General features: G+C 44.5%; 1 protein-coding gene across 5 annotated transcripts in view; it reads right to left on the bottom strand.

Moving 5' to 3' along the window:
• Positions 1-27,426, bottom strand: part of PBX1 (PBX homeobox 1) — a 371,268-nt gene that overhangs the window by 341,722 nt on the left and 2,120 nt on the right. For 4 of the 5 annotated variants that reach the window (XM_027767597.1, XM_027767582.1, XM_027767594.1 and 1 more), the window contains one exon: positions 25,502-25,575. In XM_027767597.1, coding sequence (XP_027623398.1) covers positions 25,502-25,575 — 74 coding nt within the window. Of the gene's footprint in view, positions 1-22,924; positions 23,152-25,501; positions 25,576-27,426 lie in introns of those variants that run through there. The other variant, XM_006142251.3, reaches the window with a different exon arrangement.

Here is a 27,426-nt window from a genome sequence, read left to right as displayed (position 1 = left end):
CCAGCTCCCCTCCCCGCCTCCGTCCCACAGGTTGGCTGTGTCCAGCCGGCTGTCACTCTGGCTGTCACTCGCCATCACAGAGCTCTCCTGTGTCCCCTTTTGCACACTTCTTCCTCCTCCACACATACAACCTGGGTCTACTCTACCGTATCCCTCTCCTCCTCATTCATGACCGCAAAGTCTGAGACCACCACTCGGAAGACAGAGGAGCTACCCGAGAACTCTTCACTGTGGGGTCAGCAGGTGGCATAATGGGTAGGGTGCTGTGCGCCTGCATGGTCAGCCATGGTTCGAGTCCCAGACCCAGTAGCTGGGTGCATTGCGTGTGTGCACAAAATCCCAGGAGTATGGCAGAGAAGGGATTGCGGCATGGCTGTCCCCACTGTGGGTGATTTTTCTCTTTTTCTCTCTCTGTCTGTCTCTGTCTCTCTCCAACAAACACATGTGTCCTATGGCAAAACCCTTAAAAAAAAAAAAAACTCTCCTATTCACTCACAGGTTGATGTAAACCAGCACCCCTCTCTGAGCACATAACTGGAGTGATAGAAGACAGCAAAGAGGTATTTCCATCCTGTCTTCGCAGTCCTTGACACATCAGATAAGATCATACGTAAGAATGGCAAACTAGTATCTTTAAAGCACACAGGACTAGTTTGGAAATAAATGTTCAGTCTAAAAGTACAAATAAATCCAAAGTAGATTTAGATGAGCTACCTGTGCCTGTCCTCCTTCCTTCCTTCCACTAACGTTAATTGAGCATCACATGAATACACCAAGACTGTGGGAAATATGCAGGGCCAGCAAGTGGCATGATGTCCAAGGTGCTGGACCCCCACATGGCCAACCACGGTTAGAGTCCTGGATTAGGCAGCTTGGAATTTACGCCAGGAGCATGTGCGTGCGCTACCAAAATCCCAGGAAGAGAACGGAGGAGAAGGGGTTGCAGCATGGCCATCCACCCCCCAGGAGAGGGGAGGGATTTCTCATTTTCCATCTCTCTCTCTGGCTAGCACACACCCCCTACGGCAAAAACGTGGGAAAAAAAGACTGTGCTAGATGTGCAAAGATAACAAAAGCTTGCTCACCAGGAGTGTGTGATCTGCAAAGGGAAGTGACAATCACAGAGAACATTGGACTTTCTCCTTCAGGACACGTTTCTTCTCTTTGCAGAGGGTGCATGTGCTCACCAGAGAAGGCAGAGAGACAGGAAGAGAGGAGGGAGGGAGAAGGAGAGAGAAAGGGAGAAAGCATCCCACAACAGAGCAGAGTCACACCCCACCCCTTTTCCTCCATTCCCCCATGCTGTTGAGATTTGGAGCACACACACACACACACACACGTTGTGCTTTTCAAGACACTGGGGCCAGGATTTGAACTGGTCAAGTGGGACCAGGCTCCCTTAACCTCCATGCCACTGAGCCAGCTCAGGACACTTTGTTTTTTTTTTGGAGAGGTTTTTTTTTGCTACAGGGCGCATGCACTCGTCAGACAGACAGAGAGACAGAGAGATAGAAAGCAAGAAATCACCCCCCGGGGGGATGGCCACGCCACAATCCCTTCTCCTCCACTCTCCTCTCAGGATCTTGGGCATGCACGCACACGCGCCCAGCGTGAATTTAAGCCACCGGGTCCGGGACTCGAACCGCGGTCGACTACGTGGGAGTCCAGCGACATAGCCATTACACTAACTGCTGCTCCCCGGACACTTTTTTTAAGAACACATTTTTTTCCCCCCAGAGGGTAGTGCTCAGAACACTTAGTTATCTTCAAAGGTTTGATCAAAAGCCACCACGAAGCTCTTTTTCTCTACCAAAGGGGGGCAATTTGAGGACAGGGTCCTGTCTTGGATTTCTCACTTCACTTTCCACAGAAGTACATGCCTTGAAAATACTTTTTTTAATTGTATTTATTATTATTATTTTAATTTGCTATAGGTACATGCATTCACCATAGAGAGAGAAAGAGATGGAAAATAAGAAAGCAAGCCAACAATTCTGGGACTCAAACCGTGGTTGGCCATGTGGGAGTCCAACACCCTAATCACCACACAACCTAACCCCTGAAAAATGCTTTTAAAATAGGAGGAGCAGCAGGCCAGCAGGTGGCATAATGGTTAAAGGCACTGGATTCCCACATGGCCGCCACAGTGGAGTCCCAGACCTGGTGGCTGGCTGGCTTTCTCGCTTTCCTCTCTGTCTCTCTCTCTCTCTGTCTCTGTCTCTGTCCGGTCAAATTAAAATATAATAACAAACGGAATTAAATAAATAATTCTGTTTTTTAAAAAAAAAAGTAAAGAAAAAAGGAAAGAAGAGAGAGGACATAAAGGAAAGAGAAATAAAGAGATGAAAATTCTCTGCGATTAACTGAGTAATGAAAATCTAAAACTTAACAACCCTGGGGCCACATAGTGATGTGGAAGTAAAACAAGACACCCCATGAGGCTGGCCCCAGGAGAAGGTTCCAGGTTCTCTTCCCAAGGTCTCCCTGTCCCTGGCATGAAGACATGTGCCTGTGAACCAGGGCTGGCTGGGCCGGGGAGAGGATCACAGTGTCAAGGCCCCATTGGGGGGTGCTGCCTCTCTCGCACTCTTTCACAGAAGAAATGAAGACGCATCATTTTTTACACTTTATCTAGATAAATAAAAGGCTACTGTAGTAAAACACAGCACCACTGGCTAAAACCAGCTGCAGCAGTCGCCTGCTTCTTGCACACTTCATGTTCATGGGTGTCCCAGGGGCCGGCTCCCTGGTCTTAGGGCCCACGTGTTCTCTGTAAACCTGTCAGACTCTGGCTGCCCAGAACAATGGAACCAAGGCCGGTGGGTCCCATCCAGAGGAGGCTGAAAGAGGAGTCCATGCCCCTCTCACCCTGTGACCCAGGGTCAGAAAGGTTAAGTCAGTTAGTTGCAAAAGGACCCTCTTCCCTGAAAGAGAATGGAAATGAAAACACAAATCTACAAGACAATCGCCCCCTCCACTCTCAGAAAACACTCAGATACCCCACATTCTGTTCCTCCTCCTCCTCCTCCTCCTGTCTTGGCTTAAGAACCCAAAGCTCACTTTCTCTTTCTCTTTTTCTCTGTCTCTCTAGTCAAATTAGAGAAAATAATAATAATAATAATACATAAGATTCAATAACAGGGGGCCAGCAGGTGTTTTGGTGGTTGGGAGGTGCTGGACTCCCACATGGCTGACCACAGTGTGAGTCCCAGACTTGATGAATTACTTTCTCCATCTTGGCTTAAGAACCCAAAGCTCACTTTCTCTTTCTCTTTTTCTCTGTCTCTCTAGTCAAATTAGAGAAAATAATAATAATAATAATACATAAGATTCAATAACAGGGGGCCAGCAGGTGTTTTGGTGGTTGGGAGGTGCTGGACTCCCACATGGCTGACCACAGTGTGAGTCCCAGACTTGATGAATTACTTTCTCACTTTCCCTCTCTCCCTCTGTACCTCTCTGGTCAAATTAAATTAAATTAAATTAATAAATAAATAAATAAGTTAAATATAATAATTACTATTTTTTTAATTAAATAGGGGACCAGTAGGTGACGTGGTGGTTAAAGCGCTGGACACTCCCACATGGCCGACCACAGTTCGAGTCCCAGACCTGACGGCTTGCTTTCTCCCTTTCTCTCTCTCTCAGGCCAATTTAAAATAAATGAATTTAAAATAATTATTTCTAAAAAGATTAAATAACCATTTTTTAGTAAAAGAGCCCAAAGCCCCCATTTCAAAGGGAGAGGCTAGCTGTATTAAGAATATTTTAAGCAGTCATAGGCCTTTTTTCACAAAAGATAAAACGTTGCGATTTCTATTATAAAGTGTTTATCCAGCTAACATCCAACATATCTATGAATATGTTTATTCCCAGGAGACAATCAGTTCCTCAAGGGCAGACTCGATTTATTCCTCTTTTTATTTCTGATTTAAGAGTAGCAAGTACTCAGTAAACGTGAATTAATGAATTTCCCCTCTTTGTGGATAAGGAGATCAAACAATGTTTCAACTCAAAAATATTAACTGAGAATCTGTTATGTGCTGGGCATACAAATCCTGGTTATCTTTTCAAGAAATTCATAGTCTAATGAGAGAATCAGGTCATTAACCAGTAATTATCATAAAATCTTCTGTGGGGATGTTATCTATACATGTATATATGAAGGCTGCAGTAAAACACAAAGTATCTTATCATCTTGTTGATATCCCTCTCATCTCCTTTGTCTTTTTGGTTCTGTCATAGGGCTTGTGTGCTTATGGAGACAGAAGCAGAGAGAGCGAGAGAGCAGGGAAGTGAGAAATCACACACACACACACACACACACACATACCCGGGGGGGGGGGGGGGGGCCCTGGGGGGGGTATGGCTGCTCCACAATCTGCAATCTCTTCTCCATTCTCTTTTCAGGATTGTGGGCATGCACATATGCACACCTAGCATGACTTGGAAGCCGCTGGGTTTAAGACTCTACTATGCATTTGGCCATGTGGGATCCAGCATTTTAACCTCCACACCACTGGCTGGCCCTCACATCTTCTTACTAGAACTACTGAAAGAAATCTTTTCCAGTATCAGGAAAATATATTTGCCTCTTACACAACTGATTTGTTTTCCGTTCTAAATGCTTTGCAATTTAAAACTGATCCTGTTTCCCTTTTTCCTTTTGCTACTAGGAAGCATAGAGTCAAATCTAGGCTTCCAAATTCTCTACAACACAGAGTGAATGACATTATTGACTAGTTCAATCCAAAGAGACAAGTAGCTATTTCTTAGCTAGGAAAAGGGCTGAGAAGTTCACAATAAGAAAGGATCTTACGCACGCAATTTTACATACTAACATTCTGTGTTTTCGTTTATTACTCTACCTGAATTTTGTCATCTAATTTCATTCATCTAGCCAATCTCCATATCTTTCACACCTTTGCTAAGCTGCTCAAATTCCTCCTTGAAATAAGGTGAGCAATAAATAAATAAGGTATTTAAATCTGTTGATAAATACAAGAGAATTAGATTCCTGAGAAATGTAAAAATGCATAAAGCCAAAAGGAAAATATAAAAACAGATAAAACAAAAAACTGAAAATAGATGTTGAGCTGGAGTAGAAAATTTAAAGGTGAATTTGTTTCTTTTTCATTTTGTAAAAGTTTCTTATTAAAAATTCTCCCAGATGTTGTACAGTTTCCTAAATGACAGATTTAAGCATAAGATAGCTTGAATTCTTTTTCCCCCCTCAACACCGGGGTGATGTGAAAGTATTGGGCCCTGCCAGTGTAAGTGTCACCAGGACTTCCTACCACCCTGGTCTAGCAGAGCAAGCTATTCTCAGGACCATTTCTACTTCTTGAGAAGCAGATTTCTTTCCTCAAAACTGAACATCCATTTATCAAAACGAGGAGGTGCTGGATATGCTGTTCTGACAACAGTGACTCTGACACTGCAGAGATGACACTTTTATACCCAACCAAGGGTGCTCCATGGGCACCATTTAGAATCACCAGCTTTGTTTTCCATTCTCAGTACTTTGCAATTTAAAAGTGATCCATGTCCCTTTTTGCTTTTGCTATCAGGAAGCACAGAGGCAAATTTGTAGCCCTGAGTCTGTCTGCTCAGAGAGCTGCAACAGAAAGAAGGCAGGACACATGTGTAAGAGCAGACCCTGTGCCCTGCTGTGTGTTCCTGTTCAAGTGCCAGGCTTCTGATAAAGTACTAGTAATATTAACATATACAATATGGCCTGTCAAGCTTTGGAACACCTACGAAACTCAGTCAGCTTTACTGACCAAAATAAGGTGAATTCTAAAAAGTAAATCAGCAGAGGCCTAATGAAAAGCAGAAAATAAGCCCAAGGTGAGTTTCGGAATTTTCTTCCACTTACATGTGGCAACCAACCACAGTCATGGGAAAATTAAGTTTCTGCACCTGAGACAGGATGAGAGCTGAGTAAGGCCAAACAATTTGTCATTTGGATGACTGAGTAGGATTCCACTGGATTTTCTTGGAAGAATCACAATCTGAAGGGCTGTCACTCAATGGGAATTAGTAGGTTTCTAGAAAAATCTATACTTAGTAAAACTTACTAAGCCCTGTCCCAGTTCAGTCTCTCATTAGCAACAGCACTTCAGAGAAGTTCATCAAACTCTCTGTCTCAATTTCCTCACCTTAAAAATTGGAGTACTGGGGGCCAGCAGGTGGTATGGTGTTTAAAGGCACTGGACTCCCACATGGATGACTGCGGTTCAAGTCCTGGACCTGGCAGCTTGCTTGTTCACTTTCCCTCACTCTCTTTCCTTCACTGCTGAGCACACATGCCCTATAGCAAATTTAAAAAAATAATAATAATAAATAAAATTAAATAGTTTTTTTTAAAAGTGGAGTACAAACAGCAGCACTCTATGCAATAAATACTCTATACACGGCCACTACTATGACATGTGGACAGAAGAATCCTGGACTGCTCAACTCCACTGGGAAGTCTGGGCCAAAATTTCTGCTCACATTGTTCTGTTCAGCTTCATTCCAGGATGATCCACCACCCACCTTATCCCAGCCTGGGGCCCTGAGCACTCCTCCCTCCAAATCACTCACCGGACACACGTATAAAGTAAGAGCTTCACCATCTACTGCCTGCTTCCCTCTTTCAGCTGACAGCCGGGACAGACAGACTGTGCGTCTGTGTGTGCCAAGAACCAGAGAAGCCTCCAGGGCCGGCCTGTCCCAGTAACCGGGCCGCCGTGATGGACAGGGACAGGCAGGCATTTCTTCCACGGAGAAAGCCGTCACCCTGGCGATCATAAACCTTAAGGAGACAGGTGGTCTATCGGGAGGCTGCCAAGAGCATGTGGTTGACCTGGTGTCTTCCACCAGCAGGGAGGGAGAGGCAGAAGGAAGGGTGCTGTGCAAGGGGTGGGTGCAGACGTGAAAGATGTAGCTGACCATGAACATTTAATTTGCTAAAATAATGACTAGAGAATGACAGATAATGCGCAAACTGTCTACATGCGTTTACTGAAGACATGATACATGTATGCATATCCACATATGCACATATAAAAGTATAGGTGTACCACGGTCAAAATGAATTCTGGCTTCTAGAAAACAGCGTTGTTTGTCTCCCTGCCAGCGAGAACCCTGGAGCTCCGAGGTAAATTTCACACCTCTCAGCGGCACTCCTTCAAGACAGACACAGACCATGTAGCTTAAGCTGCCCAGGTGAGCAAATGTCACAGAACGCCTCTTCAGCGGGTGGTAAATTCCAGCCGTCCCAGGGAAATGCCAAGTGGTCTCAGGTCACAAGTTTGGCAAATAGCAGATTGGGAGGGGACTGGAGGAGCAGGTAGACCCCAGTAGGCAGGAGAAAGGGAACAAGGGCACGAAGGGGTAGAAGCAGAAAGGCAAGGACAGGCTCGGTTCTAGGGGAAGGCCAGGCCGGATATTCAAGGACTCACACACAGGGCACGTCTCTGGTCGCCTAACCAAAACTTCTAGAACCCCTGGATGCAAAGCAAGCTTCTGACTGCATCACCCCGGCAGCAACGCATTTTGGTTCTGAGGGACCAGGACAGCCGCGCTCCTGGGTCTGAAGCGTAGTCCCGTGGTGAGTGCTGGGCTTTGGGGTCGAGCTGTCTGCTGGAGCTGCAGTGGCTGAGACCATGCTCCAGGCTGTGAGCCTCAGAGAGTAAAGGTCACGACAAGCACACAGTGGCCGTCCTTGGTTGCTTTGACAACACATCATACATCGAAGTTTCACAAATATCTGTAAAGCAATGGATAGGCCAGAACAGAACACAAACTCCAGTCTGATCATGCCCTCCTAGAGATCCCACACAGCTGATGGCAGGGTGATGAGGGTGGCTGGATCCTACCTGGCCACCCACTTCACGGTTCAAGTCCTGGACCCAGAGGCTTGAAAAACACACCGGGCACACATCTGTGCGTGCTCAAAATCTCCAGAGGACGACGGAGAAGACTGGACTACAGTGTGGCCATCCCCTGGGGAGCGCCTTCTCGCTTTCTCCCTCTCTCCCATGAGCAGGTGCACATTATAGCAAAACTAAAATAAATAAATAAATAAAAGCTTCACTGTTGTTACTAAAATGAAAAAAGGTACCCAATCAAAAGAGACTTGATTTTTCACTTTTTCAGTACTCGGCCCATGGAGCCAAAGCGTTTCCCTCAACATCTCCAGAAGAGATAGTGTTCAAAAATATTTGGTAAAGTGTACTTAAAAAGAGCGAAGCTTCTGTAACGTCCACTGACCAAGGCAACACTAGGAAGGGGACGTTACAGGGAGGGCCGATGCATGTTCCGATGGGGCGCTGACAAGATCTTTGCACATCTGCACCTAAGTGAAAGCCCTCGGGAGACGCTTCCCTCTTAGCCCTGGTGGAAGCCCACAGAGACCACACCAAAACATCCCCTAGGGAAACACCCACGCGAGGTCCCAGGCAGGAGCGGAGGAAGCAATTCTTCCCACCCTTGATTACCACCTCGGCAGGGATGATGACTGCTACTCTTACAGCTCACCTACAACATCTGTAACAGCCGTGAACTCTCGCCCGCTAATCACCCTGCCACCCTCTCCCCCAGCCGCTGGGACGAGCGGCTCATCCTGTGAATGTGAAATTAATAAGGGCCCTTCTGCGGCGGCTGGCGGATCAGCCACTGGGCCCGGGGAATTTATAGGGGGAATTAATTCATAGATTTTCAAAGCAATAAGGGAACTCAACCTTCCTGACTCCCAGCTCTCCCACATGGACCCGGCAGAGATTCTGGAGGGGCTGCGGCAGGACCTGTGAGGCTGTAACGGAGCCAGGGGAGGAAAGCGCAGGAATCCACTGAAAAATAATCATCACACATCAAGAACATCGTTCCCACTGCAACTTTCTAAGAAGAAAAATAAAGTAATGCGGCTTAGGCCTGAGCCCGATGACAGCCCCTTCCTGCCTGGCTCCAGGAGGCTGGCGGGGGAGGGGCGGCAGGCGGCGTGCAGGGCGGGGGGGGCGCCCCAGCGGGACCCAGTCTCTATCGCTGCGGACGCAAGGACCAGGCGGCCTCAGGCCTCTTTAGGCCGTCCTCTGCAACAAGGCACGTCACCATATAAGAAACTAGGTATTATTTGAAGGCCCTAAGCCTTCCTCGAGTGTTAAAGAAATAAGGCCACGCTTAAGGACAACGAATGCTGTCCATTTCGGGTTACCGGTCTCCGGGATAGGGGGCGATGGCGCGCTCCCTGTAAAGCAGAGATGGAGAAGACCGCAGGACTTGTGCTGGAATTTCACATTACACTATTTAATCCCTGTCCGTACCGTGGGGCGACAACTGCAAGGCGCACCGTGGGGCTGGAACACCACCGCGCTGCGCGTTGGCAGGCTGCGTGTGGGCACACTCACTCCCCCACGTGCTCACGCGCAGCCCTCTGAATCCCGCTTCGGTGTGCAAAAGCACCAGCACCACCGGTCTGCCCGGCACGGGTACTTGCATAAGGAAAACCCGGCCCGGGGGCTGGGGACTCGGAGGTCCCGGGCACACGCACCCTGGGCGGGGCTCCCGGGGGGCTGCGACCTACGCCCCAGCCTCGGAGGCAGCGATCCCCGCGGCTGGGAGTCCGCCAGAGCGCCGAGTGTCTAATAAAGGAAGTATGGCTCCCGACAGGGTGATTCTTCCTTGGGGAGCGGCGGCCCTGTCCTTGCCATCCTCTGTTTTTTTCGGGCCGCCGGGGGAAGCGGCGGAGGGGGAGACGGGATCGGAGGCCCCGGCCGACCGCAGCAGAGAGAGGGAAGCGAGGAGCACACACCAAGTCCCGCTCGGGGACGCTTGGTGTCCCGGGGACACGTGGCCTGCGCTGGCCTGCTCGGGGGACCGGAGGCCGGACGCGCGGCCGCAGAGTCACCAGCTTCGCTCAGGGCCTCGCAGCCTCCGCCGGCCCCTGCGTCTGAAGGCTCACGGAGCCGGGTCTTGCAGCGAGGACCAGGTGCCCGTCGACCAAGGCCGGGCTCCAGCCCTGAAGGGCCTCTGGGCTCAGTGCAAGGCAACGTGGCTCGCCACCGCCACCGAGCTCCTCCAGGGCTCCCAGCTCCCGAAGTTTTCTTTTGCGATGCATCCTCTTAAACTCCCTCCAGGTGACTCCATTCCTGTTTTCCACCTGGTCTGAGCCGACACGCTCTTCTAAGGTTTTGTTGTTGTTGTTGGCAATGGTTGGTTTTTGATGTTGCCTTTTCCTTCCCCCTTGAACTGGCCTCGGGATGGAGCTGGTGCCATGGACTTCTCACAGGAGGCGGCTTCTCTACTCTTGGGCCTTCCCGCTGGGCCCTGCACCCCTGCACACAGCACCAAGACGCCCCCACCCACCGCGACACTTCCCTAGGGTTAGGGATTACAGGCACCCTAGCAAGGAGGCCACACAAAGGAAAGCCTGCACGTGTGGCCCGCCCTTTGTTTTTAAATGTTTATTAATGAAAGCAGAGTGCAGGGCCCTGGGGCCTCCACATGCAAATTCTGTAGAAAGGAATTAATGTCTACACCCTCCAATCCCTGAGTGCCTTCTAGATGGAGGCCGGACCCATCCATAGTCTCTGAGAGGCTTTGTCAGGGACAAAAGATAAATGCAAAGTTTCAGTTCTATTAACAGTGGTAATTATAAGGAGGATTCTCTCACAGAGCAACACTTGAGGTCTCCAATTGCCTATTCAGAAAAAAAAATAACAAAAAGAAAAAAAATGACTACGGCTCTCTGCTCTACCGGCACAGGCCACTAGGTAAATTTATTCCTTTGACCTACTGGCAGATTCGACCTGTCTGGAAGCAAGACAAATATATAAACTTTTCTCTCACACTCACTGACCACTCTTTCTTGGAGAAACTTAAATATCTTTCTAAATATCCTCCCTGGAAGGCTCCAGAAGCCCAATGAGTTTGATTTTAGTATTTCACAGCTGAGGCAAATGGTGAGTAACTCCGCAGGATTCCAAAGTAAAAACCAAACGGAAAGGTCCCCAACTTCCTGGTATACTGTGGCCCCCAAACCTGCAACCATTGATCTGTGTATATTCCCAAAGAGATTTCCAGGCTGAAATCTAACGGCTACAAATATGTAGTATGAAACCTTACAGGAGGCTTCAAAAAGTTCACAAAAATACACATCACGAAAAAACTAGGCATGGTTTCAAATGTGTTCTACCCAAATAAACTTGGACTTCGATTGCAATTTTCCATGAATATCTCGAAGGACCCCCGTATTTGCACTCAGTCATGAAGTCCACAAGGTGGATTTAACTGGAAGCAGCCTCCAGATGGCCTTGTAAGTGTGATGCTGAGTACTTCAGTGACAAACATTTTCTAAATACCACTAATTTTTCCTCTCCCAGTTGGCCATCTCCCACCCAACGTGATTGATGGCGGTAGCTCTAGCACCTCTGAAACCAGTTTGACGTGACTGTCTAGAGAAGGTATAGGGACTCACAGGATGAATTGAAGCTGCTGAAACAATGAAAAAGAAGGTTCTCTTAGAGGCGTTCACCTGCCTTCCCTCCTAGGAACCCACGCCTAGGCAGGGATCAGGTTGGGTTTCGTGACCCGCAGGGAATGTGGGGTCAGATCAGTGGCGCACTAATGTCACCCGTTCCATGTGGAAACCTAAGACCAAGAGGTTCAATGGCGTTCTAAAATTAACACACTTGGTCAGCACAGGTGGTACAGGAGCAGCACGAGGCTCTGTGAACCGGAGCCACATGGGAAGGTCCTGAGTTCGGGCTCCGAGACCTCCCAGGCACGCACAGTGTGCACATATCCGGGGTCACTCAGGGTAACTGAGGCTGGGGTTACAGCACAGTGTGAAGACCCTGCTGGAGACGCTGGTGTGCGTGTGTCTTGCTCACTCTCATGGGTGAAATACACACGGAGAACCCACATGTAACACACCCACGCGGAGGCAGCCAGTCTTCGACCCTCGGACTCCAGATGCGGGTCCTGCACACTGTCACAGCATGGAGTCCTCGGTTCCTGTTCCACTGTATTCTAGCTGAACAAAAACAAGGTGGCTGCTTCAGCCCACTCAGTCTATTTTAGGGAAGCTCTCAGATTTTGTTAAGGATGAGGAAATAAAGCACAAATTAAAGAGTTACAGAAGAAAAAAGAAGTTAAAGAAAAGGAGGTGGAGAAAACTTAAAGAAAAAGAAAAAGAAAAAGAAAAGAAAAGAATAGACAGCGGAGGGCTCATTCCCTCCCAGGCCCTGGCAGTGACTTTACGAATGTGCACTGGACGTTCTCTGCCAGAAAGAGATGCCGCTGATAGGCTTTTCTCTGGAAGATGACGATCCATCAGGAACCAATTTCAACTGCTCCAAGAACTACCAGATCAACTCTAACTCAGGAACAGCCATGTGTCTTCCTCAGAGAGCAAAAATGATGCCAAAGACAGAACAAAACAAAACAAAGATATATGCCGCGATCATGCCACGACTGCGCTCCCACAACGGGGGACACCAGCTGCATGTGGTTGTTGGACACTTGAAGTACAGCTAGTCCCAACTGAGGAGAACACAAGAGAGGGGCCAGCAGGTGGCATGGTGGTTAAGGTGCTGGACTTCCACATGGCCGACTGCGGTTGGAGTCTCAGACCTGGTAGTTTGCCTTCTCCCTTTCCATCTCTCCCTCTCCTTCTCTCTGTTTCTCTCTCTGTGAGTGTGTGTGTGTGTGTGTGTGTGTGTGGTGAGCACACATACCCTACACCAAATTTTAAAATAATAATAATTAGATAATTATTTTTTAAAAGAATACACCATTGTTTTTAAAAAGTCTTAGTACAAAAAAAGTTTCTCATTATTGATTTTAGTATTGATTACATGTTGAAATAGTTTAGAGGGGGGCCGACAGGGGCACGGTGGTTGGGGTGCTGGACTCCCACATAGCCAACTGCGGTTTGAGTCCCACACCTGACAGCTTACTTTCTCAATCTCTCTCTGTCTCACTCTGGTCAAATAATAATAAGAAGAAGAAGAATTAGAATTAAATAAAATAATTTTAAAAAGGAAATATTTTAGTTGTGTTTGGGTTAACCATAATATAAATGAATGCCACCTCTTTTATTTTTCACATTTTTTTTTTAAAAGGGGATACTAGAGGGACCAGCAAATGGCATAATGGTTACGTTGCTGGACTCCCACATAGTCGACAACAGTTCAAGTCCCAGACCTAGCAGCTTAAAATTGATGCCAGGTGCATATATGTGCATGCCCAAAATCCCAAGAAGAGAATGGAGGAGAAACGACTGTAGCGTGGTCATTCCCCCCAGGGGGTAATTTCGTACTGTCTCTCTATCTCTCTGGTATGTGCATGCACCCTATACCCTATTGCAAAAATCTCTCTAAATAAAAGGGGGGAATACTAGAAAATTTAAATAATTAAGATGACATATATATTCACTGACCATCACTGTTCTATGGGACCCTCTTCCAAGAACCCCAAGATTGAGGGAGAAAGGTATGGGAGTTTGGGATGCCTTTTGCTAAACTTTACCCAAGACTTTTTTTTTCCCTCTTATCAAGGAGTCTTCAAAAATTCATAAAAATGCAAATAATAAAAAAATTATGCATGGATTACAAATTTTTTGCACTGAAATAAACTCATACTTTCATTCCATTTTCCAACAAACTTGAGTCCCCTTGTGGACAAGCATTTTGATGAGCCTCTGAAAGTCCTGGGTAGATCTCCTGGGTCATTGGGAAAGTCATAATGGATTCTGCATAGAAAAATACACCATGGATTTTGCATAGAAAAATACACCGTGGATTTCCCGAAGACCTAACAGTAGAAAACCCAACCTGAACAGACAGGACCAAACGAGTGAAAGTAGAGACCAAAGCTTGGCCCTGTAGTTTCAGAACAGCACTAGTACTTATGGGCACGCTCACCGAACGATGTGCCTTATGTTACTGACTTATTAGTCCTTAAAACCACCCCACAGACTAGGTATTATTACTTTACTGCAGAGAAAAGAGAACTGGAACTCTTGGGTAAATCCAATAACCTACTAAATGTTACACAACAGCTAGAATTTGACCTAAAGTGGTTTGAGTCGAAGTCCATGCTCTTTCTGCCATATTAGGCTGCTATTCAGAAAAATGCCCAGCCTTTTCCAAAAGTATCTTCTTCTCTAAGAGCTGATACCTGAAATTCCAAGATTAGACATACATTCCTTTGATGAACTTTTCTTCTCTTGAAAAATGCAAATAGTTCTCAAGGAATTTTCACATCAATCTTGATGATGCACACTTTAAGCCAAATAAATTTATCAAAATATTTGTTTCTTAGAGTACATATTGACCAAATGAGAGAAAAAACACGGTTAAGTCCTAAACATGGAACAGAGAGGTCACTAAATAGAGGAAGAGGTTGAACAGTTAGAACGCTGTGCGTTCTGAAACAAAACTTACTGTTGTTCACAGTATGATTTAACACACCTACTGTACTCACCATGTTGTATATTTTAAATACGTGCCGGTATTTTGTATATCAGTTATATCTCAATAAAGCTGCTTTAAAAAAATGCACCTGGGGCCGGTAGGTGGTGCAGTAGTTAAGGGTGATGGACTCCCACACGGCAAACTGCAGTTCTAGTCCCGGACCTGGCAGCTTGCTTTCTCACTTTCTCTCTCTCTCTCTCTCTCTCTCTCATGAACTAAGGCAATAAATAAATAAAAATTTAAATGATTCTAAAAAAAAAAAAAATGCACCTAGTGGGGCCAGCAGGTGGCATGGTGGTTAAGGCACTAGATTCCCACATGACCGACTATGGTTTGAGGCCCCAACTAAGTGGCTTGTTTTCTCTCCCCCTCTCTCTCTCTTTCTCTCTGTCTGGTGAGTGCACATGGCCTAGAGCAAATTCAAAAATAATAATAATGATAATTAATAAATTAATTAAAATTAAATAAATAATTCTAAAAAAAAATGCACCTACTGTGGTCAAATCAAAACATACCATATGGCCCACTCAGCACGTCTATACCTATCTCCTGCATCTAGAGAAATGAAAACATACATCCACACACAAAAACCTACAAGCCAATGCTCATTGCAGCACTGTTCATAATAGTCAAACAGTGGAAACAACCCAGCTATCCATTAGGTGATGAATGGATAAACAAAATGTGGTATATCCATACAATGAAATATTATTTGGCCATAAAAAGGAATGAAATACTGATACATGCTACAGCATGGGAGAACACTGAAAATAAATCCAGTGGAAGAAATTGATCCAAAACACCACATAGTATATGATCCTATTTATGAGCAATGTCCCAGACAGTCAAAATCCAGAGACAGAAAGCAGGTTAGTAGCCACCAGGGCCTGGGGAAACGTGGACTGACTGATGATGGGCAGTAGGGCTTTCTAGGTGATGCAAATGTTCTAAAATTCGTCTGCGGTGATGAGTATAGAACTCTGAACACAACTGACAACCACAGAGCTGTACGGTCGGAATAGATAAATTTCACAGCGTGCCAAATGTATCAGAATGTAAAAAATTAAAAAGAATAAGTCACCTGTGTGCCAGGCGGTGCTTACAACAAAGATAGCATTTTCCTGGAATAAGGAACACCTTAGGAAGGCAGGAAAAGGTCAGGCTGCCCTGAACACACTCTCATGACTTTCCCTGCTTTGAAAGTGCACAAGCCGAGCGGCCGGGACTATGTGATTTCGGAGAGAAAGTATTTTTAACCACGATTGCACAACCTCTCCACCTGATGCTGAGGAGACACTGCCGTGAGTGCATGCAACTCCGGCTTCGCGGGGGGTGGTGTCCAGTGTGTGGGTGACGACACCCCGTTCTCTCCATTCTTACCCATTCTCTTCTCCCTCTCCCAACCTCGTATCAGCGTTGTGGCCAGATACGGCCAATGCTCATTTTAAGAGAATGACAAGAGAAACAAAAGACAGCCGATCTTAAATTCAGCAATTTTTGTCTCTTTTCAGCATAGACTCTCAGTCTTAGAACTGGCTCCGTCTTTAGAGACCACCTGGTGTAAGCTTTTTTCATATGAGAAAACAAGACTGGAAAGAGTAAAAGCTAACAGGTATTGACCACTGCCTCTATACCAGGCACTGCGATTTACATGTATTATGTCACTGAATTCTACAACCACCTTCTAAGATAAGCACATTGTGCGCTCCACTTCATTCATTCATTCATTCATTTTGCTCTAGGGTACCCGAGCTCACCAGAAACTGTACAGAGACAGAGAGAGAAAGTGAGAAAGCGGCCCCTGGGTGGCGGGGGTCGGGGGGAGCCACATCACAATCCCTTCTCCTCCATTCTCCTTTCAGGATTTTGAGCATATACACATACATGCCCAGCATGTTTTTCAAGTCACTGGGTCCCAGACTCAAACTGTGGAGTTGGCCATGTAGGATCCAGTGGCCTTAACCTCCATGCTACCTGCTGGCCCTGATATCCCTAGATTAGAATTCAAAGCACACAGAAGCTCGGTAACTTGAATACGACCACACAGCTAGGACACAGCAGACAAGCAATACGATCACACAGCTAGGACGCAGCAGATGAGCAATGCGAACACAGGGATTCGGGCTTTAGAGACCAAGTCCTTAACCAGTGGAGTGTCTCCTATAAGGACTGACATGATTAGCCTGTGGTCCTAGCCACGTTAAAGGCAGGTCCAGAACTAGCATGGAGCAGACACAGCCAGCCCAGTACCCGCTTAATGACAAAAGGTCCAGTGGAAGACGCAGCTGAAACTAAAGCCCAAACTGAAAAGCGTGACTTTTCCCCACTGCGATCTTGGTCTCCACGGATAACTGAGAGACTGGAAGAAAGCTGTGCGGGGTAAGAGCACCTCTGGCAAGTCACAACTGGCCTGAGTCTGCCGTAATGGAAGGCAGGTTTTACGATCTTATGACAGTCGGGACCAGCAGTTGGTGTAATGGCTATGTCGCTGGACTCCCATGTAGTTGATCGTGGTTTGAGTCCCGAACCCGGTGGCTTAAACTCACGCTGGGCGCGTGTGCGTGTGTGCCCTAGATCCCGAGAGAAGAATGGAAGAGAAGAGATTGAGGCGTGGCCATCCTCCCTAGGGGGTGATTTCTCACTCTCTGTCTCTCTGTCTTTCTGGAGAGCACACATGCCCTATAGCAAAAACCTCTCAAATGATAATAATAATAATCTTATGACAGTTTACACCTGCACTTCTCCCCCCATACACAGGAACTCATTCTACCAAGTTCTGAAAAGCGCTATCTCTGAGACTCAGAGGGGGCAAGGTTGCCACCAGAGAATGTTCCTCATGTGACAGTACCAGCTACCACGTCACCTGATTATAGACCAGGAGATGTATGTTTCCTTGGCCTGAAAGGGTTAATGCAAGACACCCTGAGAGGGGCCGGAAAGTGGCATGGTGGTTAAGGACACTGGACACCCACATGGCCCACCGCAGTTCAAGACCGGGTCCTGGCGGCTTGGTTTGTCACTTTCCCTCTCTCTCTCTCTCACTCTGTCCCTCTATGGTCAAGTTAAAATAAATAAAGTTAAATAAACTAATTCTTTAAAAAAAAAAAAAAAAAAAACACCCAGACAGGTGACGTGCTTTCCCAGGGTCACGTGAAAGCAAGCAGGAACTGTATGGACTTGGCCCTAGAGCACTGCCTCCGTCCTGTGTGGCTTTGGGTGATTTTTTCCCAGAGGTAAAGCAATAAAAGTATGGGACCAGCAGTTAGCGTAATGGCTATGTCGCTGGACTCCCATGTAGTCGACCGCGGTTCACGTCCTGGACCCGGTGGCTTAAACTCACGCCGGGCGCGTGTGCATGTGTGCCCAGGATCCCGAGAGGAGAAAAGAGGAGAAGGGATTGCGGCGTGGTCACATCCCCCCGGGGGGGTGATTTCTCGCTTTCTATCTCTCTGTCTCTGTCTGTCTGGTGAGCGCACACGCCCTGTAGCAAAAACCTCTCCAAAATAAATAAATAAATAAATAAAGCAATGGAAGTATATTTGGCGTCACTTCGCCACATGAGCATAGCAGCATGTATCTAGGAAGGGTTTGTAATCAAAACTGAGGATATGCCTGTCTAAGGCCTATGTGTAATCTACATCTTGAAAGAAGTCAGGGCTATACGTCAAATCAGAAAAGTAAATGCCTTCCCATTTAAATACGCTCAATATTTAGATTTTGGTTTGTTTGCTTTCGTCAGGGGGCACAGTTTGGACAACATCAGAAGTTTATAAATGTCAACAGGACGCAGGGACGAAAGCATGTGAAAAGTCGTGGCACCAGCCCTGAGTGACATTCACAGCCAGCCAGTGCTCTCCTGTCCCTCCAGAGCACGCCTGCACCTACCCTGGGACCCACCCCTCACCCCTCCCAGTCCCAGCACCCCCAGCTCCCAGGTCATGAGCTTCTCCGTCTTTCCCCTGTCCTAAATCACTCTCATTTCCAGTCCTCACAGACACCCGTCCGGACAAATGACACTCCCTCCCCTAAACCTCACTCCACTAGTTACCCTCTGCACCTTCCTCCCCACCTCACAAACAAGAATCTAAACCCTTTCTAAAAATGGAGTACCCACAGAAGTGACTGGAGAGAAGAAAGGTTTCTGGTCACAAGGTCTCTTCGGCTTGCTCCTCTCAGAGCCGCGTAACTGTAGGCTGACAGCTACATCCAGGTGATGATAAACAATACGAAGTCTAACCAGGTCCGGCTGCCTTCTGACAGTGTCGTGGCTGAAAGGGGTGGGCAGGTCCAACCTGTAACTTCCCTCCAGGTGCTCCTTTTTCCTCTCCCCAGCCTTTCCCACATACCCCTTAAAACAGATCAAATTCTTGAGTTCTTTCATCAGCAAGAAAAGTTTTCACACTCACCTGCTATAGATGAGCCTCTATGAAAAGCCCCATCACTTCGACCCCAAAAGGAATGAACAATCTGATCAGATTGTTCTCAATTACCCAGTTACCCCACTTCTATTCTTCTCAAGGCTTAATATCCTCAGGAATTTGGCCCTGTAATGTACAGCTGCCTCCCACAGGGCCCCTCCACACACACACACACACACACACACACACACACACTATGCACAGACACACAAACGATGCTCTAATGCTTTCCAAGCGAGAGGAGTAGGAGCCCCATAATATAATTGCTATATTAAAAACAAGTGGCAGGTGAGAATAATGAGGGAAGGTATCAAAAATGCAATATAGTAGTCGACAAACACACACACACACACACACACACTACAGTTCTGTGATGGGGGTGTTAATTGAACACAGAGAGAAAAGGAAAGCGAGCACAAAAGGGTGTTAAGGAAGCAAAAAATAATTTAACCTCCTCCCCCGATTTGATCTCACTTCAGAGCAGATAACGCGCAGAGGAAAACTGGCTGAAAAGTGCCCTATATAGCTATTACGTTCTAAAATTAAAAACTATTCACGACAGTGGAAGCTATTCACTGCCATCTATAAATATTCTTCTCAGTACATGGCACCCGATATTTTTGTGTTTGTCTCGTTTTAAAACCTGCATGATTCTGACACAGAAGTAAAAAAAAAAAAAAAAAGTCAAGAAATGTTTAAAAACATATTCAAGGTCTTCCTAAGGAACGCGATACATTCGACTTATCTTCTCTCTCATGCCACCCCGTAACCACCGCATATATACGTATGTAAAACTCAGGCTACTGCTTGTAGGTCAGAACACAAAGACTGTTTCTTTCAAAACAAGGGGAAATCTGCTATGAAATGGTTCAAAACTCTCTGTCTCTCTGTTCCCAGAACAGAAGAAGCAGATAAAAGCCACCTCTGAAATACACATTGCTATAGGTCTTGACAGGGTTTTGCTTGCTACTGTTCGGAATTTGCCACTGAGCATTCTGCTGGCATTATTTTATTAGCATCTATTTAGAAAAAAAGCAAAGAGGAATAAAAATAAAAACTTACCTACACTCGGAAGCAAGAATACACATGGATTTTTTTTTAATATCACCACAGTAATTTCTGACTTAAGTACCCATCAATCAACTGTAATGTACACGGCGCTGCCTACTTTGGGTGTCAGGTGTGTGTTTTTTGTTTTTGTTTTTGTTTTTTAAGTTTCAAAAGGTTGGTAAGATATCTTAGCTAGTTTTCTTATTTACTTTGCAGGGTTGTTACTAAAATCATGAACAAAAGCAAAAAAGCCAGTAAACGCAGCTCCCAAGTTCCCCTCGGGAGTTTGGCCTAGGTGAGCACAAAGTGTGACCCTCGTGTGCACGCACGAAGCCCACCCCAAATCAAGCAACCTCTGCAGTGCTTGGGGCGGGCGCCCAGCCACACTCCCTAAATGACAGGGGGTTTTAAAGTCCTACCAGGAAAAGTCTCCCAACCACGTAAGTGAACTGATCACTCAAGCCATGTTTTTACTAGCTCTGCATCAAGAGGGGAGAAAAAAGCTCCTACAACTTTAGCCATTTGCCGTTTCCACGTTCTCAGACACACCAACTGCCTGGAAGACAGGCTGGCACGCGGAATGAGGGTTCGGCAGATCCTGGGCAATGCAGTAACCGTGCTTCAGAATCAAAGGGTTATTTCAACACACCGCGGTTGACTCCTACCTTCAACACAACACGACATTCCTGGGGAGGTTTCTTCCTCCCTCCAGATCCTTCCAACATATAAGGTAACAAATAAAAAAGAAGTAGGTCTTTTTTTTCTTTTTTTTTTTTTTTTTTAACTTTCACCCAGGGGTGCCCTCTCAGTCCCAAACTCTGCGTGCCTGTGTATTCCCTCCTTAACACAAGGGTAAGGATTCTTATCGCTTTCCATCCACACTATCTGACAAACGATTTTTTAACCTCATAGTTTAGAGTCAACGCCAAACCTTAATTCGGATATTTTAAAAATCTTCAAACACTAAGTTGCTAGAAAATTTTAAAAAACAAAATATGTAACCCAACCCAAATGACACCTTTAGAATGTTATTTTGACCTACACCACCGATTGCTGTCACCACCCTTTAGCCAATATGAACAAGGAGCAAACTCTCCCACCCCTGGACTGCATCTCCATTCTCACCCACCCACTTTGATCCACTGCCTCAGTAGGTTTTAATTAGGGGAAGAGAACTGAACATTTGGGCCACGATGTACACTCCCGTGCCCCGACAGATTCCTTTCAATAAAAATCTGAGAGTGCCTTCAAAAAACCCACTCCCTTCATCAAGTCCAGATTACCACAGAGGCTTTTGTATTTTGAGTATATATTTTACGAACCAAGATCAGCAAGCCTCCCAGCTGATGAGAAAGGAATTTCAACAAACCAAATAATCGAAGTAAATAAGCGTCAGAGAGATCAAAGAAGAAAAGAGGGAGAGAAAAGCACAGAAGAGGAAAAAATAGATACACACAGAGGTTTCCTTCTGTAGGCTGATGGAAGGAAAAAAAACAACAACAACTAAAAAGTGTGACAAACTGAAAAAAGCTTTTTCGATATTTGTGTGCATGATCCATAAATCTCTTAAAAGGTGTCTCGCCGCTAAAATAATGCAATTAACAGCTCTGCGATCAGGCTGGGCTTTGGCAAAGCAACCTGGAAGACTTGTCGGAACCTCACCTCCCAGGTGCTTTGTCTAGGATGTTTTACACGACACAAATAACGTGCAACAAAGGAGCTGCTTTCTAATTTTACATACGCTTCAAGACCCAAGCAATTACATATTTAATCAACAGTCACATCTCGAAACTATGTTTTAAAGGAGAAACACAGAAAGCTCTCAAAAAGAAAGCAGCCCCGCACGCCTGCCCCCCCCCACCTTTAACGTGTAACTATCAATGTATATCAACCGGGCATGCAATCATATTTATTGTCACTTTCATTCATGTCATGCCCTTGCTTCTATGGTTTAGATATGAATTATTGACTGTTACACTCCTTGTTGTAAAAAATAAATAAATAAATGGGATGTCAGGTACTTTGCACTGCTCTAAAGCAAGCGAGAAAGTCCGGAGCGTAGCGGAAGCTCCGCTTTACGTGACCCCCCGCCCCCGTATTTCTGCCCTGGTTTCAGATTGCCTTCTCAACTCTTTTTTTTTTTTTTTTCCGTACATAGAAGAGATTTACCCACTTTGGAAAATTAAGGATTAAAATAAACCAACAAGAGGATGATGTCCTTCCCAGAGCATCTGCTGCTTAAGAATACCTCTGATTGATGACTGCTATTTTTTAATTGTTGCTTTAAAATTTAAATGCCCTCCTGGGATGTGTTATAAGTGTGTGAGTCCATGATATGAGGTCTAGAAAGTAGAAAAACAACAGCGTGAGTGATCTCATGGTATTATATTCTTCTAAAGCCAACGATTCTCCCTGCTATAAAATCATAGGCCACTCAAATACCGATAAGCTAATGTTGTCTAGCCCTTTCCACAGAGGTATTTGACCACATTCTCTGTTAAGAACCTCTAGTCTGCTGCTTTGTGTAATTACCCCCAAAAAAAATTTAGAAAAGGAACTTTAAACAGTTTATTCCCCTCCCTCACATGCCCAACTCAAAAAAAAAAACAAAACAAAAAAAAACACTAAGGTTTTAAATATGAGTCCACATACATTCCTCAGGAAATAAACTTTTGCTTTCATATTCCCCCAAAGACACACCATTCTCTAAATTTCCCTTTAGAACCCATATTTTAGCCCCAATTTCAAAAAGGCTGGAAATAGAGCTAAGAAAAATAAACCAGAAATGTTTGATAATAACTGTCAAAGAAACTTGATGTTTCCTTTAAAGAAAGCAGGGATAGGACTTCCTACTGGGGTATGCGGCCACAACGCACTCTATCTCTACAGCACTTTTATTCTGAAATTTCAATATTTAACTATAGGTTCAGGACTGCTGGTTAAGTGATTCAACTGGCCAAAGAAAATGCTTAAATGTTGGAATCTCATTCCTACCTGTTTTTTCTTTGATTTCACACAACACATTAAACAAGGCGGGCTTCATTCTGTGGCAGTTTAAAGCATGTTTTCTGCAAGAAAGAAACAACACGATAGTTTAGGTGGACTCTTAAGATAATGCATGGGGGTGGCAGGGGGGGGAATTTTGAACGTCTAGTCAAAATTATATACCACGCATAACCCTGTGGCATGCTTCAATTGTTTTTACGACTTAATATACAGAGTCCCGCCACAGAAAAAGAAATCATGTTAATTAGCAGGGAGAGAGTAGGGATTTAACTACAGAATAGAACTAACCTAAATTATGCCCACTTACAGAAACGTTATTATTTTGTGTGTGTGTGTGTGTGCGTGCGCGTGTGTGTGTGTAGCTTAATCAAAGTAGATTTTTAAACCAAGAATCTTATTCAGGACAATGAATACAGCAAAGCCAAGAGCACAGGTTAACAGTTTTGTATAATCTATGCAAGGACCACAGCCTAGTAGCTGTCTGCTTCTCAGTCTGTGTGTGTGTGTGTGTGTGTGTGTGTGTGTGTGTTTTCAAATTTAATTCATCCATGTGTTCGAATTCATTCCACAGATGCCCCTGTATTCTCATAAACACAAGATGCTTGAAAGGTCTTCTGAGTAGCACTGTCAATTTATAAAATTTCAGTCCCCAAGTTAAAGAGTATGGAAATGCATTGCCAGGGGGCAGACATACCCATATGGGGGATAAATTCATTTCTCTGTGTTCACATTATGCCTCTTGCGCACACACCGCTTATTTGCAGGTGTTGAAATTCAATTATTTACAATTAGGACCTTGCACCCATTGGGGAAAAAATAAATACAATTCTGCCTTTTAGATTAGTGATTTACCTGGTTCCTCTGTGTGTGTGCGTGTGTGTGTGTGTGTGTGTGTGTGTTTGTGCGCTCATAATACATTTGAGGGACAAAACAATACCTTTCCCTCTATTTTATTATGGGTTCACTTAACAGAATAATACTGTTTTAAAAACAAAATACTGATCATATCAGCTATTAGTTAAAGAGAATTCTGTTCATTCGCTAAAATTAATGTGTAAAGATAAATAAAAACCCTTGGCATTCAAACCACTTGCAATTTTTTTTAAATCCCTTTGAAAGTTAAAAAATAGACACACATCCTTATAAAGAACAGTGATCAAAAGCATGCGCCCTTCCAGGAGTAATGAACTCAAAATTCAAGAGTATCAGAATGAACACATACACTGTCTCTAAAAATACTAATGGCTTACTTTGTAAATAAATATACATTATAAAAGTGTGTCTAGGGAAAGGAAAAAAGGGGTAAGGTATATGCCAAGTAGTTACATTGTTTAACACACACACACACACACACACACACACACACACACACACAGAGAAACACAGAAAGCTCTCAAAAAGAAAGCAGCCCCGCACGCCTGCCCCCCCCCACCTTTAACGTGTAACTATCAATGTATATCAACCGGGCATGCAATCATATTTATTGTCACTTTCATTCATGTCATGCCCTTGCTTCTATGGTTTAGATATGAATTATTGACTGTTACACTCCTTGTTGTAAAAAATAAATAAATAAATGGGATGTCAGGTACTTTGCACTGCTCTAAAGCAAGCGAGAAAGTCCGGAGCGTAGCGGAAGCTCCGCTTTACGTGACCCCCCGCCCCCGTATTTCTGCCCTGGTTTCAGATTGCCTTCTCAACTCTTTTTTTTTTTTTTTTCCGTACATAGAAGAGATTTACCCACTTTGGAAAATTAAGGATTAAAATAAACCAACAAGAGGATGATGTCCTTCCCAGAGCATCTGCTGCTTAAGAATACCTCTGATTGATGACTGCTATTTTTTAATTGTTGCTTTAAAATTTAAATGCCCTCCTGGGATGTGTTATAAGTGTGTGAGTCCATGATATGAGGTCTAGAAAGTAGAAAAACAACAGCGTGAGTGATCTCATGGTATTATATTCTTCTAAAGCCAACGATTCTCCCTGCTATAAAATCATAGGCCACTCAAATACCGATAAGCTAATGTTGTCTAGCCCTTTCCACAGAGGTATTTGACCACATTCTCTGTTAAGAACCTCTAGTCTGCTGCTTTGTGTAATTACCCCCAAAAAAAATTTAGAAAAGGAACTTTAAACAGTTTATTCCCCTCCCTCACATGCCCAACTCAAAAAAAAAAACAAAACAAAAAAAAACACTAAGGTTTTAAATATGAGTCCACATACATTCCTCAGGAAATAAACTTTTGCTTTCATATTCCCCCAAAGACACACCATTCTCTAAATTTCCCTTTAGAACCCATATTTTAGCCCCAATTTCAAAAAGGCTGGAAATAGAGCTAAGAAAAATAAACCAGAAATGTTTGATAATAACTGTCAAAGAAACTTGATGTTTCCTTTAAAGAAAGCAGGGATAGGACTTCCTACTGGGGTATGCGGCCACAACGCACTCTATCTCTACAGCACTTTTATTCTGAAATTTCAATATTTAACTATAGGTTCAGGACTGCTGGTTAAGTGATTCAACTGGCCAAAGAAAATGCTTAAATGTTGGAATCTCATTCCTACCTGTTTTTTCTTTGATTTCACACAACACATTAAACAAGGCGGGCTTCATTCTGTGGCAGTTTAAAGCATGTTTTCTGCAAGAAAGAAACAACACGATAGTTTAGGTGGACTCTTAAGATAATGCATGGGGGTGGCAGGGGGGGGAATTTTGAACGTCTAGTCAAAATTATATACCACGCATAACCCTGTGGCATGCTTCAATTGTTTTTACGACTTAATATACAGAGTCCCGCCACAGAAAAAGAAATCATGTTAATTAGCAGGGAGAGAGTAGGGATTTAACTACAGAATAGAACTAACCTAAATTATGCCCACTTACAGAAACGTTATTATTTTGTGTGTGTGTGTGTGTGCGTGCGCGTGTGTGTGTGTAGCTTAATCAAAGTAGATTTTTAAACCAAGAATCTTATTCAGGACAATGAATACAGCAAAGCCAAGAGCACAGGTTAACAGTTTTGTATAATCTATGCAAGGACCACAGCCTAGTAGCTGTCTGCTTCTCAGTCTGTGTGTGTGTGTGTGTGTGTGTGTGTGTGTGTGTTTTCAAATTTAATTCATCCATGTGTTCGAATTCATTCCACAGATGCCCCTGTATTCTCATAAACACAAGATGCTTGAAAGGTCTTCTGAGTAGCACTGTCAATTTATAAAATTTCAGTCCCCAAGTTAAAGAGTATGGAAATGCATTGCCAGGGGGCAGACATACCCATATGGGGGATAAATTCATTTCTCTGTGTTCACATTATGCCTCTTGCGCACACACCGCTTATTTGCAGGTGTTGAAATTCAATTATTTACAATTAGGACCTTGCACCCATTGGGGAAAAAATAAATACAATTCTGCCTTTTAGATTAGTGATTTACCTGGTTCCTCTGTGTGTGTGCGTGTGTGTGTGTGTGTGTGTGTGTGTTTGTGCGCTCATAATACATTTGAGGGACAAAACAATACCTTTCCCTCTATTTTATTATGGGTTCACTTAACAGAATAATACTGTTTTAAAAACAAAATACTGATCATATCAGCTATTAGTTAAAGAGAATTCTGTTCATTCGCTAAAATTAATGTGTAAAGATAAATAAAAACCCTTGGCATTCAAACCACTTGCAATTTTTTTTAAATCCCTTTGAAAGTTAAAAAATAGACACACATCCTTATAAAGAACAGTGATCAAAAGCATGCGCCCTTCCAGGAGTAATGAACTCAAAATTCAAGAGTATCAGAATGAACACATACACTGTCTCTAAAAATACTAATGGCTTACTTTGTAAATAAATATACATTATAAAAGTGTGTCTAGGGAAAGGAAAAAAGGGGTAAGGTATATGCCAAGTAGTTACATTGTTTAACACACACACACACACACACACACACACACACACACACACACAAAGCTTAGGGGTGATTTACTCAGTTCTCATATGGGGTGGAAACAATTTTAATATATTAATGACCTTCCCTGGGTCTTTTCAGGAGTTTTCATTAATTATATTCTCATATACAGGCCCGAATGCAAACAAAAATCCCCACATGGCTTTACAGAAATACTGTTATTTCTGCAGCACATAAAGGGGGTTATAAAACAGAAAATCGCCCCATTCCAAAATTGCATCTGAGTTCTCTCCACTTCTAGCCCATTAAAAGAGAACATCTCCAAGTCATGTCTGTCCTCAGTTTCACAAAACACAGTGGGTCTAGACCTCAGAAAAGTACCATCTAGTCCGACGGCCCCTTCCACTTCACACAAACTTGTTATGAAACCGGTTTATTAGTATGTCTGAGTGTATGTTTCTCGAACAATGTAATGGAGAAATCTCTCCCAATTCAAAAGACAATTGCCAAAGGGAGGTCTTCCACCTCCCATTCCTATTATTCAGACACTAAAATTTTGAAAGAGCACTGGCTAAGTCTTGAAATCCTTTCCCTA

Source organism: Tupaia chinensis, unplaced genomic scaffold, assembly GCF_000334495.1.
Source record: "Tupaia chinensis unplaced genomic scaffold, TupChi_1.0 Scaffold000070_1, whole genome shotgun sequence".
NCBI classification, from domain to species: domain Eukaryota; kingdom Metazoa; phylum Chordata; class Mammalia; order Scandentia; family Tupaiidae; genus Tupaia; species Tupaia belangeri.
The sequence above is the reverse complement of the archived record's forward strand: the minus strand, read 5'-3'. Positions and strand labels throughout refer to the sequence as shown.